The sequence below is a fragment of the Cordyceps javanica genome, chromosome 3 (genome assembly GCF_051103115.1).
Source record: "Cordyceps javanica chromosome 3, complete sequence".
Taxonomy (NCBI): domain Eukaryota; kingdom Fungi; phylum Ascomycota; class Sordariomycetes; order Hypocreales; family Cordycipitaceae; genus Cordyceps; species Cordyceps javanica.
The window spans coordinates 3,950,348-3,968,563 of NC_139297.1; the positions used below are offsets into that span (position 1 = coordinate 3,950,348).

General features: G+C 54.6%; 5 protein-coding genes across 5 annotated transcripts; 3 read left to right on the forward strand and 2 right to left on the reverse strand.

Annotated features, from left to right (window-relative positions):
* Positions 1-177: 177 nt before the first annotated feature.
* On the forward strand, positions 178-3,496 carry V2A60_005376 (PCI domain-containing protein; the record flags this gene model as incomplete). The annotated part of the gene is made up of 3 exons (XM_083256688.1): positions 178-180; positions 276-539; positions 599-3,496. The coding sequence occupies 3 exons, from the start codon at positions 178-180 to the stop codon at positions 3,494-3,496; spliced, it is 3,165 nt and encodes a 1,054-aa protein (XP_083112814.1).
* Positions 3,497-10,383: 6,887 nt separating this feature from the next.
* V2A60_005377 (WSC domain-containing protein) lies at positions 10,384-13,215 on the forward strand (the record flags this gene model as incomplete). Its single annotated transcript, XM_083256689.1, has 1 exon — positions 10,384-13,215. The coding sequence occupies one exon, from the start codon at positions 10,384-10,386 to the stop codon at positions 13,213-13,215; it is 2,832 nt and encodes a 943-aa protein (XP_083112815.1).
* A 282-nt stretch (positions 13,216-13,497) lies between these two features.
* On the reverse strand, positions 13,498-13,914 carry V2A60_005378 (uncharacterized protein; the record flags this gene model as incomplete). The annotated part of the gene is made up of 1 exon (XM_083256690.1): positions 13,498-13,914. One exon carries the CDS (start codon positions 13,912-13,914, stop codon positions 13,498-13,500), a length of 417 nt encoding a protein of 138 aa, XP_083112816.1.
* Positions 13,915-14,476: 562 nt separating this feature from the next.
* V2A60_005379 (putative polyprenol reductase) lies at positions 14,477-15,585 on the forward strand (the record flags this gene model as incomplete). The annotated part of the gene is made up of 2 exons (XM_083256691.1): positions 14,477-15,086; positions 15,194-15,585. The coding sequence occupies 2 exons, from the start codon at positions 14,477-14,479 to the stop codon at positions 15,583-15,585; spliced, it is 1,002 nt and encodes a 333-aa protein (XP_083112817.1).
* A 49-nt stretch (positions 15,586-15,634) lies between these two features.
* Positions 15,635-16,563, reverse strand: V2A60_005380 (uncharacterized protein; the record flags this gene model as incomplete). Its single annotated transcript, XM_083256692.1, has 3 exons — positions 15,635-15,990; positions 16,055-16,355; positions 16,393-16,563. The coding sequence occupies 3 exons, from the start codon at positions 16,561-16,563 to the stop codon at positions 15,635-15,637; spliced, it is 828 nt and encodes a 275-aa protein (XP_083112818.1).
* Positions 16,564-18,216: the final 1,653 nt, after the last annotated feature.

The window sequence follows — 18,216 nt, forward strand, 5'->3', positions numbered from 1 at the left end:
CCTCAGTGCTCGGATAGCGTCCACACACGAAATTGAAAAATTCGTCCAGTACTAGGCTTCACACGCAAAGAGTGCCACGCCAGAGCCGTTTAACAGACAACCCGTGGCTCGCGACGGCAACTCAAAAAACAACTTCCCTCTATTGCCCAAGCAACCTTACAGAGGAAGTTGCCCATCATGGTGCGTCCTGCTGCGTCGCGGCCACCTGCGCTCGCGCTGACTTCCTTTCTACCCCTCCCTGTCGAGATGCTAACTCGCGCTTCATTGTTCAACAGCCGCCTCCACCACACCAAAAACCCGAAAATGTGCTGAAGCGTGCTCACGAGCTCATCGGGGTCGGCCAACCCCCGGCGGCTCTGACCCTGCTTCACGAGCACATCACCAGCAAACGCTCCCGAAATGTTCCCATCGCGTCGCTCGAGCCCGTGATGCTCCTCTTGGTCGAACTCTCCGTCGAACAGAAGAAGGGAAAGCTCGCCAAGGACGCCCTTTACCAGTACAAGAACATTTCACAAAACACAAACATTGCGACCATCGAGGTTGGCCTTCCAATAAACCCTGCGATTCGGCTTTGACCGTGATGCTAACCCACAGCTAGCTCGTTCTTAAGAAGTTCATCAAACTCGCCGTCGACAAAGTCACTGCCGCCCAGCAGAAAGCCGACGAAGTCCAGTCTAGCCTTGAGGCTACCGCTGGTGGCGATTCCAATGTTGAGGATCTGGAAGCAACCGAGACGCCCGAGTCCATTCTCCTCGCCACCGTCTCTGGCGAGCAGTCCCGCGACCGTACCGACCGCGCCATCGTTACCCCTTGGCTCAAGTTCCTCTGGGAGGCTTACCGCACCGTTCTCGATATTCTTCGCAACAATGCCCGACTTGAGATCCTCTACCAGAGCACCGCCTCCCAGGCTTTCGACTTCTGTCTCAAGTACACACGCAAAACCGAGTTCCGAAGACTCTGCGAGCTTCTCCGCAACCATGTCCAGACTGCTGCCAAGTACTCTTCTCAGATGCACGCCATCAACCTCAACGATGCAGATACTCTGCAACGCCATCTCGAGACCCGCTTCCAGCAGCTGAACGTTGCCGTTGAGCTCGAGCTCTGGCAGGAAGCCTTCCGCAGTGTCGAAGACATTCATACTCTGCTCAATCTTAGCAAGCGCCCTCCTAAGAATATCATGATGGCCAACTACTACGAGAAGCTCACCCGCATCTTCCTCGTTGGCGAGAACTACCTGTTCCACGCCGCTGCATGGTCTAGATACTACAACCTCCTCCGCCATTCTGCCGTTCTTGTGGCAACCGGCCAGGGCAAGAAGGCAGACAACCCGCCAGCCACTGAGGCTGATCTTCAGAAGGCTGCCTCTTTCGTTCTTCTGTCTGCTCTCGCCATTCCCGTCATCAGCACCTCGCGCTCCCGTGGTGCCATGGTTGACTTTGACGAGGCTCGCAAGAACAAGAATTCGCGTCTGACTCACCTTCTCGGTATGAGCCAGGCTCCCACTCGTGCCCGTCTCTTCCGCGATGCGCTCTCCAAGTCCCTTCTCCAGCGTGTTCGCCCTGAGATCAAGGAGCTTTACAACATCCTTGAGGTTGATTTCCACCCTCTGTCCATTTGCCAGAAGATCTCTCCTATTCTAAGCAAGATTGGCGCGGATGCAGAGATGGAGCGCTATATTTTGCCTCTGCAGCAAGTCATTCTTACCCGCCTGTTCCAGCAGCTCTCCCAGGTCTATGATACCGTTGATCTTGAGTTCGTTCAGACTCTTGCTCAGTTCCCCGAGCCTTTCCAGATCACCCGTGGTACCATTGAGAAGTTCATCATGAACGGCAACAAGAAGGGTGATCTCGCCATCCGCATGGACCACGCCACCGGCGTTCTTAGCTTTGACAGCGACATCTTCTCATCTTCCAAGGCTGGCCACAGTGGCTCCGCTGCTGGTTCCGCCGAGGTCGACGGCGGCGCTATCCAACGTCTCCAGAGCACCCCATCTGAGATCGTCCGATCTCAGCTCACTCGCCTTGCGAGAGCCCTCTTCACAACCTGCCACTACATTGATCCTGAATTCAACAAGGAGCGTCTGGCTGCCCGCAATGCCGCACTCAGCCGCGCCAAGGCAGGAGCTGAAAAAGAGCACCTCGCTATCCTTGCTCGCAAAGACATTATCCACAAGCGCAAGGAGGAAGCCTCTGAGGCTCAGGCTCGCAAGGATAAGGAGAACGCTCGCCAGAAGCGTCTCAAGGAGCAGGCTCTCCAGGAGGCGGAGGATAAGCGCCTGGAGAACGACCAGAGAGAACGTGAGGCTAGACGTCTTAAGGAAGAGCGCGACAAGGTCCGCAGGGCTGAGGTCGAGCAGCAGATTAAGGAACTCAAGATGGACGGCAAGCGCCTCGACATTGATCTGGATGATATCGATAACCTGGACACAAACCGTCTTCGTGAGATTAAGCTAAGCCAGCTTGAGCGTGAGAAGCACGATGTGAAGGAGAAGCTCAGAGTCACGGGCAAGCGTATTGACCATCTAGAGCGTGCCTACCGCAAGGAAGAAGGCAAAAAGATGGCTGAGGACTATGAGAAGCAGTGCGAACATGATCGTGCTATATACGATAAGAACACCGCCAAGAAGCTCAAGGATTCTGAAGAGCTGCACAAGGCAAATGTGGAGCTCAAGCACCGTTTGACCAGACTGGTCTCTACATATGAGTCGTTCAGGGAGAACTTGCATGAGCGCCGCCGCGACGAATTTGAGAAGCGTCGCCGTGATGCTGAGAAGGAGCTCGAGAAGCAGATTGCCATTCGCAAGAAGGAGTTCCGCGATCGCAAGCTGCGCGAGAAGCGCGAGCGTGAAGAGAAGGAGAGAGAGCTCCGCGAGGCCGAAGAGCGCGCCGCTCGCGAGAAGGAGGAGCAGCGTGAGCGTGACGAGGCCCGCAAGGCCGAATTCGCCAAGCTCAAGGAGCAGCGCGACAAGGAGCGCCAGGAGATGCTCGAGAAGGCGGCTCTTCAGCAACGCCGCGAGGAAGAGGCTCTCGCTCGCCGCAAAGCCGAGAAAGAACGTCCTCTGCGCGGAGCAGAACCCACCCAGGCTGGGGACAGCGACAGCCGCAGACCTCCCACAATCGGCTCTGGCAGCTGGCGTGAGAGAGAAGCCGCCAAGAATGCTGCCGCTGCCTCCGGCTCTGGAGGTCGTGCCACGGAGCGACCCGAGTTACAGGACCGACCCTCTGCTGGCGGCCCGCCCCGTCTCAACCTCGCAGGTAACAAGCCCAGTTGGCGCGATCGCCAGGCGGCCAAGGAGGCTGCTGGTGAGACCTCGGACAACGCACCCCCTCCCAGAAACTTCCCTCCCCGTGGTGCCCCTATTGACCGCGGCGGCTCCTCGCGCGGTGATGCTCCTCCTCCTCGCCGGGCGGAACAGCAAGATGCTGCGCCGTCCGAGCAGCTGCCCCCGCGCTCCGAAGGCAAGTGGGTTCCTCCCCAGAGGCGTGGCAAGGCGTAAGGGTTCTCTCTCTCTTTTTTTTTTACTTTTACAAAAAGTATGACGGAAATAGCAAAGCATTTGTTTCGAATCAGTACCTTTTTTTCTTTCAACGAAGAGACGTGGAAATCGGGAGAAAGCTACCCTCAACATTTGCACAACGGCGTTTGGGCACCTGGGGGAACATGATGTTGCGACTGGATGTACTCTAGAATTGACATGTAATTACTGTCGTTGTCTTCTACGAGGACGAGACAGGAGCACAGCCAGAGTGAAGATATAAAACCGAAAAAAAGAATAAAATGGTTGACTTTTAATAGTATCCCTATGAACGTATTGCGTCTATCCTCACATTCTATGCTTCCTTTACACGCGGCAGTCAAACGTGCAGCTAGCCTCAGGCCTTGGCCATCCATTACATCTCAGGCTCATCTACTGATGCTCGCACACTAGAGATGATGGGCAAGCCGCTGAGACAGGTTGCTTCCGTATGCGCCAGGTGAAGTGATTGCACACGGCTGGACCGGGCGTACAAAGCTTCACGCTCATGTTGCAGACTGAAACAAGCAGCGCAACAAATCCCCCAAGACAGAGAACCCGGGTCCTGGTTCTTGGCCACACCCTCCCTGTCCACCGCGTGCAGCAAGCCCATGACTTCAGCCGCAATGAACAAGATAGAGGAAAGGTTCAGTTGAACCGCCCGAACTGAACCGCCCGGATCTACAAGGGGAAGGGGGGGGGCTCGACGGCCTTTTCTTCACACACGCCTCTGGGGCTTTCAAACTGCAAAATAGAACAAGGAAAAGATGAGGTCATGAAGCGCGATTGTCAGTCCAGCTTAGGGACCTTTTTCTCTCTGCCCCCCTTCTCTCTTCTCACCTGTTCCTCAGCTCCGCGCCACAGGCCAACAAATGGCGAGCTGAAAAAAGTCGATGTTAGCCCACGCCACAAGCGACAGCTGAAGCGAAAGGGGGGGGGGGGGGGGGGGGGGGGGGGTAATCGACATCCCGAGAGAACGAGGTCCCTAGCGCGGCCGCGGCGCAGAACTGGCAAGGGGGTCCATGTCAGTACGAACGGAGGGCTGTATTACTTGGCCGCTCCACGAGGCCGGCCCCCGGTGGCGTGGTCGGATGCGTCACAGGGGGGGACAAGCTGGGGCCGCCGCGGAAGACGAAAAAAGCAAACGGGAAGTAGATTTGGGGGCCGGCCGGGCTTTGGTCATTGAAGCAACTGTCGTGCTGGGCCGGGATCAGCTTCAGTAGTTTATGGTTTTCTTTTCATCTCTTTGCTGGCTCCGATAATGCATGCAGCCAGTTGACGGTATTCGTATGCCACGCTACAACGTCTACCAATTTCAAACCAAGACAAAAAAAAAGAAACTGATAAAGGAAAGGGTGTTGCCAGCGCACACATTGGATGAATTCGAAAGACAAAAAAAAGCAAAGGCGTGATTGCCGACTGTTGGGACCGCAAGGCTAAGAGAAGCCACCTCGTTAGACAAAATGAAGGTCATAATTACATAAAAGTAGACAATAAGAAAAGGAAAAAAAAAAACCCCTAGACACGCAATTGACCGATGTGTCAGTACGGAGTAGGCATTGTTTGTCTTGCACTGATGACTGAGTACAGCTAAACATGGCTGCGTGGGCCAGCGGAAGCGAGGAAGAGCGTTAGGAGCAGCGGGTTCGATGCAGAGTGGTGGCTGTGGGTTTTGTCTCTCCCTACATCGAGATGGCTGAGACATTCCCCAATACCATGGGAGAGAAGATACTCAGTAGGATTCGTGCTGAAATATTCGGCTCGCCGCGGGGAAGGGGGGCTGCTTGGTCAAAACGGATTCCTCTATATGCTAGGAGTGGTAAATTGGTTTTGTCGTCTCATTATATTGGTCAATATATATAAGCTCAGCTTCTCTCGCCTAAACGTTTGTGTAACAGGCCACCCTGGAGAAAATAGATTGAACATGACGCGAGGTGGACAGTCCTCTCCAGAAATCCATCAGCTCTCAGCAAGTTTTACAGCTTGCATAAGCTTTCTTTCCACAACTGCAATGTATCTCGCTAGGCTGGCCTGCAGGCAGTGGTAGTCTTGCAGTAACCTCAATTCTGTCACCAGCGCTACCGCAGGTGGTCCACAAGCAGGCTCAACTTGCTTTTTTTCTTTTGGTACTTTGGCATTTCGGACGAGTTTGGACTAGCCGTCGAGGCTGTCTTGTTGAAGTTGCTCGACTTGTCCTCGCGGGCTCAGTATATGGCCAGGACTTCCTATCGTTGGTGCCAAGAATTCCGTTGAGCGACACCCATAACGAAATTAGCTGCTACTTAGAGGAGCCCCAGACGGTTTGGAGCCACCTCTTGCCAGTGATTTGACATGAGAAATTTGATTTTTAGAACAGAGATAATTTAGAGTCTGGCGGAAACCTTTCCGTTGGCAAGAATCGACGATTGTCGATTCTGATTGAGAGGTTATGCATCGCTCGCTCGCTCTCGCTCTCGGATATTGCTGATCACTGGGTCCAAGTCGCAACGCGATCGACCCGAAAAGTAATGCCTCATGAGGCCGGCAGGGTTGCGAGGGCTTTCGGGGGATCATCGGGGACTGACCCTCATCACTCATCACGGCCAGGGAAAGAGGCCTGTCCGGGTTGCGAGAAGATTGATGAGGTCTTTGCATGGCTCCAGACTTGGACTGGTGTTGTTGGCGGGCAAGCGTGAGCGCCAAGAGGAGAAACGACGTCACGCCAAACTTGTTTGGGAAATCTGAACCGGGCCACCGGGGCACTAGTGAGCAGAGAGATTTTATTATCGACTCTTGCTAATTTCGAGACGAATTCAATGTTGACACATAGAGTGGTCACAGCTCAGCGACGGGGATACATGAGGGTCAGGGTCCAAGGCAATCCAGGCGCGGGCTGCATCTGGCCCAAGACATGGCGTTGGTCTGGATGGTTGTGATAGTGACACTTTTAAAGTCAGCGCGTAGATGGCGGTGCTTGCTGGTTGTTGTGGGAATTTATGCCGGTGGTGGTCAGTGTCAGTGAGGTCAGTACGAAACCTACTTGGAACTAAGTTCAAGTCCGCAGCCTTGTCCATCCTTGAGCAAAGAGAGCAGTGATCGGCCTCGGCTTGCACAGGTTTGCCCACCAAGGTCGGGGGGGTTGAAGTGAGCGGCGTCGACCACCAACCCGAAACCACGGCCTGCCAAGTACAGCCTTCCCGAAGCCAAAGCCATCTTGGCGGGAAAAAAAAGTGTTGAAAGATGCTACTAATAAATGCTGCCCACAAGAGCTAGCTGATTAGCGTTGTGGCCCCGGCACTGACGGATCTAGGCCCCAACGCCAGACTAAGACAATGGCTTGGCCATTTTTAGCCATGTGAGAGTGGGCCTTTGTTTCCTTTGTACTAAGTAGCACCGGGCACAATAGGATTGTTTACAAATCCTCCATTGGTTGGCGAAAGACTCCTCTGGTAAGGGGACCGCCGACCAGAGAGTTGTTCAGAGAGTTGTTGTAGGGCCCCTCTCCCAGATCCCCAATACGAATGAGCAAGTTTTGTTGTGTTAATACACTTACAGGTTGCTTGGAACCTTGGCCAAGTACCAGCTCGGTTACAATCAAGGTTCCGCTGACAATGCGCAACCGAGGGGGGGGCGAAAACTTTGCTGGTCTTGTTGGACACGGTCAGCCCAGTGCTCAGTGGGTTCCGTTGTCGCTTGTCAAGAAAATTTCGAAAAGTCAGCATGAAAGCAAGGGCCATGGCCACGGCAAGATCTAATCCCTACTGGTATCGCGAAGAGGATTCATTCTGGAAAACAACGCACTGGCATTTGGGCCGCGATGTACCCATGCAACCATGCCACGACTTGCCATCCGCGAAGACCGGCCAGCTCGGTGTTTCAGGCGGTCATGGGGGTCTAGCAGGCCGTCTGCAATGTCTGCTCCGCATACGCATGCATGAAGGCGTTGATCCAAGTCTAGCCAGAAGGCGAGATGGAAGGAAGGGGCAGAAGGCTAGCAACGAGGGCTCCACTGAAGAGAGGATATTCACAACACGGTGCTTTGAGTGGCGGCGTTTGGGTTTGAGGACGATCGATTGTTACTCAGTAATTTGTTGCCAGCGTAGCGTGGGCCCGCCCGACTGTCCATTCTGTCTCTGGTTCGTTCCTGGATGGACATGATAACCGGCGGGGTCTGTACCTGATGGTCGACCAGGACGGTGGCTTTGATGGATGGACGGGACCAGATGTGACTGGCGGACAATGTCGTGCGTGTACCCTTGATCGTAGTCAGCGACAAGCGTGCCCAAGGAGAGAAGGAAAAGACGGCTTGAAGAATTTGGTATGCCGCGCTTCCTTGTTTGCTCTGCGGCGTTGGCAGGTTGGCCGAGCCTGCAGCGCCGACAGTCCGCAGATGGAAGGATGGCCATTGTTGCTTTCTGTTTTTGGACATTGAGGACAGTGTAGCTTCCTTTTGCCCTTGTTCCCTGCCTGCGCCTGCATAGCGTCTGTCCATCCATGGTGCAGGCTCGTATTATGCGGGTGTAATAGTAGCGTCGAGGTCAGGCCGGTCCATGCAGTGCAGCCGTGGCGGACCCCGCATCAGGTTCAGCCGCAGCTCTGTGGGCAGTCTGGGATTTGAGCGGTAACTTGACATTATTTTTAGAAAGCTATATCAGGAGAAGATATAATTGAACAAGAACAGTGCACCTTGGCTGTTGAGCATATTGCATCTACATGCCCAGATGCCCAGGTACTATGGGGGAAGGATGGTAGGCTTACTAGGCTATGGGTAGCTGCATAAAGTGGCGAGAGGCTGTGGCTGTGGAAGATGGTGGGGGTGGGCCGCTATACTAATAGTAGAGGCTTCAGTTGTAGCGGAGTTAAGGTAACGTACCTATCTATTACTTAGATATCGAGCTGTACTTGTATAGTCCTGATTCATCTCACTTTGTTTTTGGTTTTGTCCATTTCTTTTTCTTTTTCTTGTCAGCTTTGCTCGCTTCAATCTGTAGACAGCAGTGGATTGAAGCAGTACTATTAGCGCCACGCTACGGCAAGTTTTCCTGGCCATCTTGATTTCTTGGAGGGCACCCACCGAGGTAGGGCGGTAGTTTCCTGCCCGGCCTAGTATTATTGGTGATATGATAATCAAATATACATTTTACCACCGCCGTGGGATTTCGGTTCGTGGTCCCGCCCAGTTGGGCCCTCCACAGGGCTCAACCATTACCATATGGGGCTGAGGTAGGTTCCTATAAGGGCACTGCAAAGCGCTATATTGCGCTCAAGCAAAGACGATCCCCACACTACTCGGGCAATGTAAATCGGATCAATCTGTCATGACGGAAAAAAAAACCTACAATAAATTCGCCGCTTCAGAATGAATTTGCATCGATCCAAAAAGCCCGGCAGCCTCGAACCTCCCCAAAATAGATTCATCCGTGGTCAGGGTAGTATTGGGCAATTTCCAAGCTGGCACCCAGGTCAAGCCACACCTACCGACGGAGCACGGTGTGATATTTACTCTCGTTGCACAACCAAATCAGATACACCAACGTCGTTGGGTACTGAGCAGGCATGGTGCGCAAAGAAAAGAGAAAGAAAAAACAAGGGGGGGCCTTTGTAAAGCGGGCTAGCCAGGGGTTTGACCCAATCTGCGGAGTCCAGACCATCACCAGCTCCTCTTGCAAGTCCGTGGCATCTGCACCTACATTTGCCCGTTCTAACTTCTATCCAAGCTAACTTAGCAAACTGGCACCAGCTCACCAGCTCTCAGTCTGTACCACCCAGGGGCTGTTACCTGCCGGCCCCACTAATGCAGGTCCACTCGATCCCGCACCTATCCTGGTGCTCTCTTCTGCCTCTTGGCCTTTCCTGCTCCAACCTCACGACTAAGCTTCCGCCTTGCCCGAAGTGCCCTTTAGCACTCTCCGAATTTGATCCTTCTTTTTCCCCTGGGTCTTTGACTACCTGTTTCTCCTCCACGCCTTGCCCAGTCGGGTTACCCACTTCGCTATTTTCTGCAAAGCACTACCGGGCATCCAGGCTACCTGGCTCACTTACCCACCATGCCATCTGTCGTCCAACATTGGGTTCGGTTTCTCTCTGCTTCTTTTGCTGGATGCTGCTGATCTAATATCACAGGCTCGACGTGATTATGCAGGAAATCTCGTTCAGCAACACCAAACGTTGACCGCTGACAGACCATCTCCCTCTTCTCGCAGGTTCTCTCCAGCAACGAGTCGGCAGGTTCACCCAAGTGCAATACCTTATGCCAAACTTGGTACCATGTCTTCCTCGATCATGTCGTGCCCATCCACACCAAGGCTTGCGGATAGGTCAATTCCCGCACCGTGAATCCTGGTCATGTCACCTCTTCCGCCCCCAGTCCTCTTCTTGTCACACAGTCTCAAGACGGACCTGACTTTCATCGAGGTCCACTGTCTAGTGCCAGCCCTCTATCGTCACCCATGTCCGGGGCTCATCTTCAGCACCACCTGCGCCGTGGTCCAAGCTGTCGAGGCTAGAACCTAGGTATCGGCTCTTCTTGCTTGCCCATGAAAGCCGGCTGCCCCGACATCCCACTTACATCCCGATCAGCCATGGGTCTTGCTAGTTGTGCGGGTCTCCAGCATCGTCGACGCTGGCTGACAGCTTGATCTCGGCCCAGCTTCCACGCTGATGGTTGCTAGCTTTGCTGGCTGTCTGTTCTCAACTCTCCATCGCGGTCTATATATTCTCTCAGCCCCTTCTCGTCCCTCACCTTGGTCTTCTGCTCCTCAAGGGTCCTTGTTCTTTGAACTTCGCCCCCCATCAGCCGTTATATCCCGTCAAAGGGCAACCCTCGTTTTACACCACCCTATTTACCTTTTCCTTACCTCTGACTTTCTTCCTCTTAACCCCCTTTCACCATGACCTTCTACAGGTCTGTCGTGGCTGCTGCCGCGGCCCTGTCGCTGGCGACGCTCGCCACTGCCACCAACTATGAGCTTCCCGCCTGTACTGACAAGTACACCTCTTTCACTAGCAAAGGTTGCTACACCAATGGAGACACTGCTCTCATCATGCGCTCCAAAGTCGATGGCAAGGATATGACTGTTGAGAAGTGTACTGCTGTCTGTAAAGGCAATGCTTTCCGTTATGCCGGTCTCACCTACTACGGTGTCTGCTACTGCGGTGACGAGATCGCAGCCGACAAGACGGCCGATGGCTCTTGCAACTACCCTTGCAACGGCAACAAGGGCCAAGTCTGCGGTGGAAAGGGCACCCTCAATATCTGGGAGGATCCCACTTATACCAAGACCCCCAGCGAGGTCACCGTCGCCGATTACGCTTATAGCGGCTGCTATGTCGACAACGTCAACGGCCAGGGCCGTGCATTCCCCTGGCCAGAGACCATCGAGCCTGCCAAGTTCACCCCAGAGTCCTGCATTGCTGCCTGCAAAGCTCAGGGCTTCCCCATCGCTGGTGCTGAATACGCCCATGAGTGCTGGTGTGGCAACGTTCTCTCTCGCACTGTCAAAGCTGCCGAGAAGGATTGCAACGCCCCTTGTGGTGGCGATGCATCCCGAATCTGCGGCGGTGGTAACCGTCTAAGCGTCTACATTGCCAAGGACCTCGAGTCCAACGAGCCTTGCGGCAACGGCAACCCTCCCACGAGCAGCAGCACATCGACTGGCCCTACCACACAGCCTACTCAGTCCACTTCTACCGGCACTTCCACTGAGCCTACATCCACGGGAACCTCTACTGAGCCTACCAGCACCTCCACCGGTTCTTCCACTGAGACTACCTCAAGCACCTCGACTGGCACTTCCACCGAGCCTACTGGCACTTCGACTGAGCCCACCAGCACCTCGACTGGCACCTCCACCGAGCCTACTGGCACCTCGACTGGCACTTCTACTGAGCCTACCTCAACAAGCACCTCGACTGGCACTTCCACCGAGCCTACTGGCACCTCGACTGAGCCCACCAGCACCTCGACTGGCACCTCCACCGAGCCTACTGGCACCTCGACTGAGCCCACCAGCACCTCGACTGGCACCTCCACCGAGCCTACTGGCACCTCGACTGAGCCTACTGGAACCTCGACTGAGCCCACTGGCACTTCTACTGAGCCTACCTCAACAAGCACCTCGACTGGCACTTCCACCGAGCCCACTGGCACGTCTACTGAGCCTACTGGCACTTCGACTGAGCCCACCAGCACCTCGACTGGCACTTCTACTGAGCCCACTGGCACGTCTACTGAGCCTACTGGCACTTCTACTGAGCCCACTGGCACTTCTACTGAGCCCACCAGCACCTCGACTGGCACCTCGACTGGCACTTCCACCGAGCCCACTGGCACTTCGACTGAGCCCACTAGCACCTCGACTGGTACTTCTACCGAGCCCACTGGCACTTCTACTGAGCCTACAAGCACCTCGACTGGCACTTCTACTGAGCCTACTGGAACCTCGACTGAGCCTACTAGCTCTACCTCTACCCGTCCTGGTTCCTCTACTGGACCTTCTACTCAGCCAACTAGCACGTCTACTCGTCCTGGTACTTCCACTGGCCCTACTACTGGAACCACTACCGGAACCACTACTAGACCGGGAACCTCTACGAAGCCTACTAGCACTGCTCCTGGCTCTTGCACTACCACAATTGTCACTCCTCCCACCTGCGAGCACCAAATTGGTAAATGGTGCCTCCCTCCCACCCCTGAGTGGGATTGTAAGGAGGACTGCTTTGCTGCCTGGAAGAAGTGTGAAGTTACCGTCTGGTCTTGCTTCAATGAGGCTGGCTACCCTGACAGCTTGAACTGCTTCGCATATGCCCAATGGTGCAAGAGCCTGAAGAACTACTGCATCCGTTGCGATAACAGCGCCAAGTGCAACAAGCTTGACTGCTGGAAGTCGCTTGAGCCTGGCCACGTCGGAACCTCGACCACCAAGACTGTCACCACTACCTGCACTGGTGTTCCTACTTCCAACCCTCCTGGTACCAGTACCAAGCCCACCACCAAGCCTCCTGGTACTACTACCAAGCCTACTACCAGCAGCAAGCCTGTGACAACCACCAAGACCAGCACCTCTACAACCCAGTGTCCCCCCCAGCCTACAAACGTCTGCAAGCAGCCGACGTCAAAGGAATGTGACTTTGGCCCCGGCAACCCTGTCGGTGGTGTTCCCCTGCCTATCGTCACCTGCAACGACTGCAAGGATGATTTCAACGCCAACCCCTTTAAGATGTACACTGTTGCCAACAGCAGAAATTGCCCCTCATATCCCCATGGTAGAATTGGCGGTGTATGCTGCGAGGCGTGCAAGTATCAGTACACCAAGTGTGTCGAGGTCTATGCGAACTCTTGCTACAACTTCCAGAACCAGCCCAACTTCCACCCTCCCCGCTCTATCGAGGAACGTGAGGTTTCGAGCTCTTCTTCCTCCAGCTCTTCTTCCTCCAGCTCTTCCTCCAGCTCCTTCGGCTGGCCCGGATGGGGCAACCCCAACCCGGGAGTTTGCAAGGGTTGGGGCAGCTACAGTGGTGGTGTTAGCGCCTCGGCCTCGGCTTATGCAGGCGGCAGCGGTGCTTGGGCCAGTGCCAACGCTTGGGCTGGAGCCGGTTGGGGTTCTGGTAACAACAACTACAACAACGCCATATATCGCTGCAAGGTTCAGTATGATGACTGCATCTACGAGAACCAGTATATCAATCCTATCTCTGAGTGCAGGAGCTGGGGCTGCAAATAACTGGTTTTGATCAATATGTGTTGCTGAGTCTCACTCAAGGAAGTCTGACTTTTTGATTTTCTACTTGATTTACAAAACGGGGTGTTGATCAATATGAACTAAAATTCCTGCGATTCCACATTGTTGGCCACCTACGTGCATCTTCTAGACGCCCGTACATTGTTCTCAGATTGTGATCATCTTGAGACTACTATCCAGCAATAGCTCTATTTAATAATATAAAATTTTGTTCGATATGTATATCTTCTGTCTCCCAAGTTGCCATGAACGTGACCAAGTTTGTCACGCCTTGACGGGCCGGAGCGGTGAATCTTCACAGAATGTAATGCGGTTGCCGAACGGATCAATGACTTGCAGCTCCTTAGAGTCCGGCGTATGACCTTGCTCGATCGCAGGACGCAAGTAGGCGTACTGTTTGCTCTGCAGCTCCGCATGGTACTCGGCAAGTCCTCCCGCGCGTACCTTGACTCTCACGTTTGCGCCGGGGCTGCCATCGCCGTGGTGCTCGCTGAGATGCAGGACGAAGCCTTCTCGCGAGATCTGTCCGTAAAATGGCCCCTGTGTGCCCTCGTCGTCCAGCGTGAAGCGGTGATCCCAGTCCTTTCGGAAGCCGAGATAGTCGACGTAAAACGCCTCGGCCTTGGGTATGTCAAAGATGCGAAAAATGGGCGTGACATGGGAGAATTGTATGTTTGACATTTTGCTTCGTTTTCCTTTCCTTTTGATGTCTTTTTTTGATGGCGTTAGGATGCTCTAGATGGATGTGTTCAGTGTGCGTTTGCATATGTGTGTGGTGAAGGCGAGTATGGTCCACATGCGGCTAAAATCACGACGAGCGTGTTTGTCATTTGGTGACAATGAACGGTGCCACATCTCTGACTTTGAGTGCTACTAAACAGTTCTATACGAACTAGACGGATTCAGCTCTCCGTTCGCATATTTGCAAACATAGATTTACATTACTATGCGGATCTGACTTATAGAAACCCGTTCTGCGCTGGTGGAGTCCTCGGCCTGGTGTTGCGGGTATGCGTCTATCTCTGCGCTCATTAACCCAGACTTCCCCCTGCACTTCCTCTCTCCTTCTGACATGCACATATTTGAAACCGCCGCGTAACAGACTCACAATATCCTGAATTTCACTCTTACAAAGTGAAGCTTTATCGATTCGAAATTGTATCATCCTTCCTATCCACAGTCTGCTACCCCCTTTCAGTCTACGCCGCGAAAAGAAACTTTGGCCGTCGCCGCCACCAGCCCCATGGCAGACGCCGCTGTCCAACACCTCGCCGCCCTGCGCGACCTGGCTCTGGCGCAGCCGCCCTCGCAGTGGTGCCAGGCCTTCTTCCTCGGCGCCGCCGGCGGCCTCGTGGTCCTGCAGGCGCTCCCGTCGTCGCTGCGTGGCCTGGTGATGGACTACGGCCCGCGCGCTGCCGGCAGCAGCAAGAGCCGGGAACCGACGGGCCGCCTGCGGAGGCTCCTCGGCGCGGCGACGAGCGCCAGTCAGGTCCCCCACGCGTGGTTCTGGCACTTTTACCTGCTGTCGGTGGCCGCCTCGGCGTTTTGGGCCTGGCAGTTTCTGGGTCGCGGCGGCGTCCTGCGCGCGCTGGCCGGGTGGCAGCAGCGCGCGACGGCCACGCCGCAGGGAGACCGGCGGGGCGACGGGGCCGAGGCCGAGACGGTCGTCAAGAGAGCCTTGGAACGGGTGTTTGCGGCGTGGGTGATGATGGCGCTGCAGGGGTCGCGGAGGTTGTACGAGAGCCTGTTCTTGATGAGAACGGGCTCGGGGTCGTCTATGTGGGTTGTGCATTGGGCGTTGGGCTTGGCCTTTTACGCGGTCATGAGCATTAGCATCTGGGTTGAGGGTTCTGGTGAGCATCTATTCTTTTCTTTTAACCTCTTGTATTTTGCCTTCTTTTTAAGTTGTCAAGTCTATCGCAGTTGCGTGTGACTACTAACAGGCGGAACCTTTGTCCAGATGCCATCCTCGCGTCATGGAAGACGCAGGATCCCGCCCGCATAGTCGCCTCGCGCGTACCCGCGGCCATGGCTGTCTACTTTTGGGCCTGGGTGAAGCAAAATGAGTGTCATGCGCACCTCGCCAGCTTGAAAAAGTACACGCTCCCCACCGCGGGGCTCTTCCGGTTCCTTGTCTGCCCGCACTACACGTGCGAGTGCCTCATCTACCTGACCATCGCGTGGGTGGCCGCGCCGGCCGGCCGCTGGTTGAGCGGACCGGTTGCCTGCGGGCTGGTGTTTGTCATGGCGAACTTGGGGGCGACAGCGATTGGCACGCGACAATGGTATGTGCAGAAATTTGGCGCAGAAGCGGTGGCATCACGAAGCACCATGATACCATTTGTATTTTGAGATGATGGTTTTGTAGAGTACAGCTTATAAATGACGACACTGCCCCTTTTCACCGCTTGAGGAACATGCCAATCTTGTTGGCGGCTTTGGAAACTTTGAGAACGTCTCGGTATGTGAGGCTTGTACGAGTCTGGCGCACGTTTCGGCCGTCCTCAAAGACGGAGGGGTCGCGTAGTAAAGACCAGTTGGCGACTGTGTCGGCCGACAAGTTGACGTCCTCTTCAATGTCGGCGATTCCGTGGAGGTAGTCGGTGTAGAGATTGTCTGTCGTAATGAGCAAACTGCGCGGCTCTTGTAGGATGCGCCATGCGGGCTCAGGGTCCAGGGCGCCATCCTCTTTGCTTCGATGCAGGTTGAGACAGAGACTCGCGCCGAGACTGACTGTGCAGACCACGGGCCAGTACGCTGCGCCATCCTATGAGGCCGGAAACAACATTCTTCTGCGTTAAAAAAAAACAGAGACATATACAGTTGACAGAAATCGGGAAATTCAAAGGGTTCATGCAACTTGCCTTGTGAGGCATGATGCCGATACCAGGAGGATACTCATTAATGAGGACGTGGTTCGCCCTGTTGTGCGGGCTGGCGCTGAATATATGCGAGGTGTCACCAGGCGACACTGGGATCGACTGGATGCGTGGTACAACGGGTGATTCCAGCCATGGTGGGAGTACGGCTTCGAGGAGCTTGTCGCGCACGAGGTCAGACGGCCACGTCTGCAGACGTCGATGAGTGAGCTGCTTCCATCGAGGCTTCGGAGACGCGGCAATCTGCAGTATTCGCCGTGTTAGAGTGACCGGTCGCTACATCCGAGGACGACATGATCCTGTCCGGAGTACGCGCCTTGTCCAGTATGAACCGCTCTTCTTCTGGGCTGATGAAGTCTGGTATGTAGTATGCTGATGCCGGGAGCCCATTAATTCTCGCCGCTTCGAGACTGGCGGGGAGTGTTACGCTGGGAGTGGGCGGTGTGGCCATTGTTCTGTTATTGCAGGAGCTATACCTACACCATGGTAAATGCGATGTTCCGCAGCTCTAGCACCTTTGCGTGGCGTTACGTCTTGCAGATGTAGAGTCATCCAAACGGACAACAGAACACAGTCTGCGCAGGTATTTGTCACGTGTGGGGTCTCAAGATGAGACGAAGCTGTTTACGATTTCCCGAGGGCCTGTCAACGGGTTGTGCAGACCTTTATGGTTATGTTGTTTACAGAAGATCGACCAAGCCAGCTATTCATGCCCCGACAATTGCAATAGGTGACAATCTGTCCCCGGGCACCATCTACGTGACCGATCCATGAGACCTCACCGCTACCCTACAGCGGCCATAGTCACTCGAGCCGTCGCGCGCTGGAGTTGGTTCCCGACATTTTGTCAAACATCTCCATGGACGATGGCTCAACGGCCTTCTCTCTTCGAGTCATCGCTGAGCAGCATCTCCATGCCGAGGCACCGATACCAACGGCGGGCGAATGGCATACTATGCAGTGAACTTGGGTAATGGCCAAATGCACGACTACAAGCTAGGTCGCTGCCCATAGAATAAAAGCGCAACAGAGGAAAAGACAGGAGAATTGCGGCGTCGCATCATTGTATCTGTCTGTGAGCAACAAATCACTGAGCTCCTCGGCGTCATCGATCGTTGATACCAATTGTCAGGGTCGCATTCGACGAGTGGGACAACAAAAAAAGGTGGTTCAATAAAACAACAACGCGCGGAATGTGTACTCGGCTCAGATGGGATGCAGCGCCCGTTGATGAGCTCGTGTTGATGAGCGAGTAGAAACGAGTGATGATGTTGCAGGAGCAGACTTTGACGAGGCGACTGTGTTGGGAGCAACGCGGCGGCGCGTGCGCAGCCTCCTCCTCTCCGCCGCCCACCCCCGCCTGCAAACAGAAACTGTGAGGCAGACGGTGTGTGAACATGTAGCCAGCAATCTGCCGGGTGCATCGCGACCCAGCAGCGAGACCGCTTTTCGCAATTGGCAGTCTCTTTCTCTACTTCTCAACCGGTTAGCGAGCGTCTCAGGATTATTCTGAGTGATTGGTAATGACTCGTAGTTATAAGTAGGCACTGCCGGGAGAGAGTCGCATTGACGGCGACGTACGAAGTACTCTTGAGGCGACGGCTAAGAGCGAGGGAAAAAAAATTGCGGCTGGGGGATGCCTCTGCCCCGCCGGAATGCTCCCCACATATATAGCCAATCATAAGATGGCGATCCTGGACTTCTTGCACTGACACCTTGGCACCCTTCCACGGCTTGATGGGGTGAGCCTTGCATCACAGCAATAATGGGCAGGTAGTAGCTGGCCAAGTTCTAAACACCAAAACGAATGTAGCACGCAAATTCCGCAAACTAGGCGAGGTCTCGTTTGCGTTTAGCCGGCAAGCTGGGTAGCGGCCTCGAATGGCATCCGGTCCATCTAGGCTGTGTGGCTGGCGGCCCTGTTTTGGTACATCCTTGTGGGCCCTAATCTTTCGCGCCGCAAAGCCGCCCCCGGCCTGACTTGCTCCAGAAGTCCAGCGTCTCTTGTCGCTGCCTTCCGCTGCATTGCCACTGGAAAATAAAGAGCACGGCTCCACTGTTGTTTAGCTTGGTACATAAATGTACTTACCTTGGTACCTTAGTA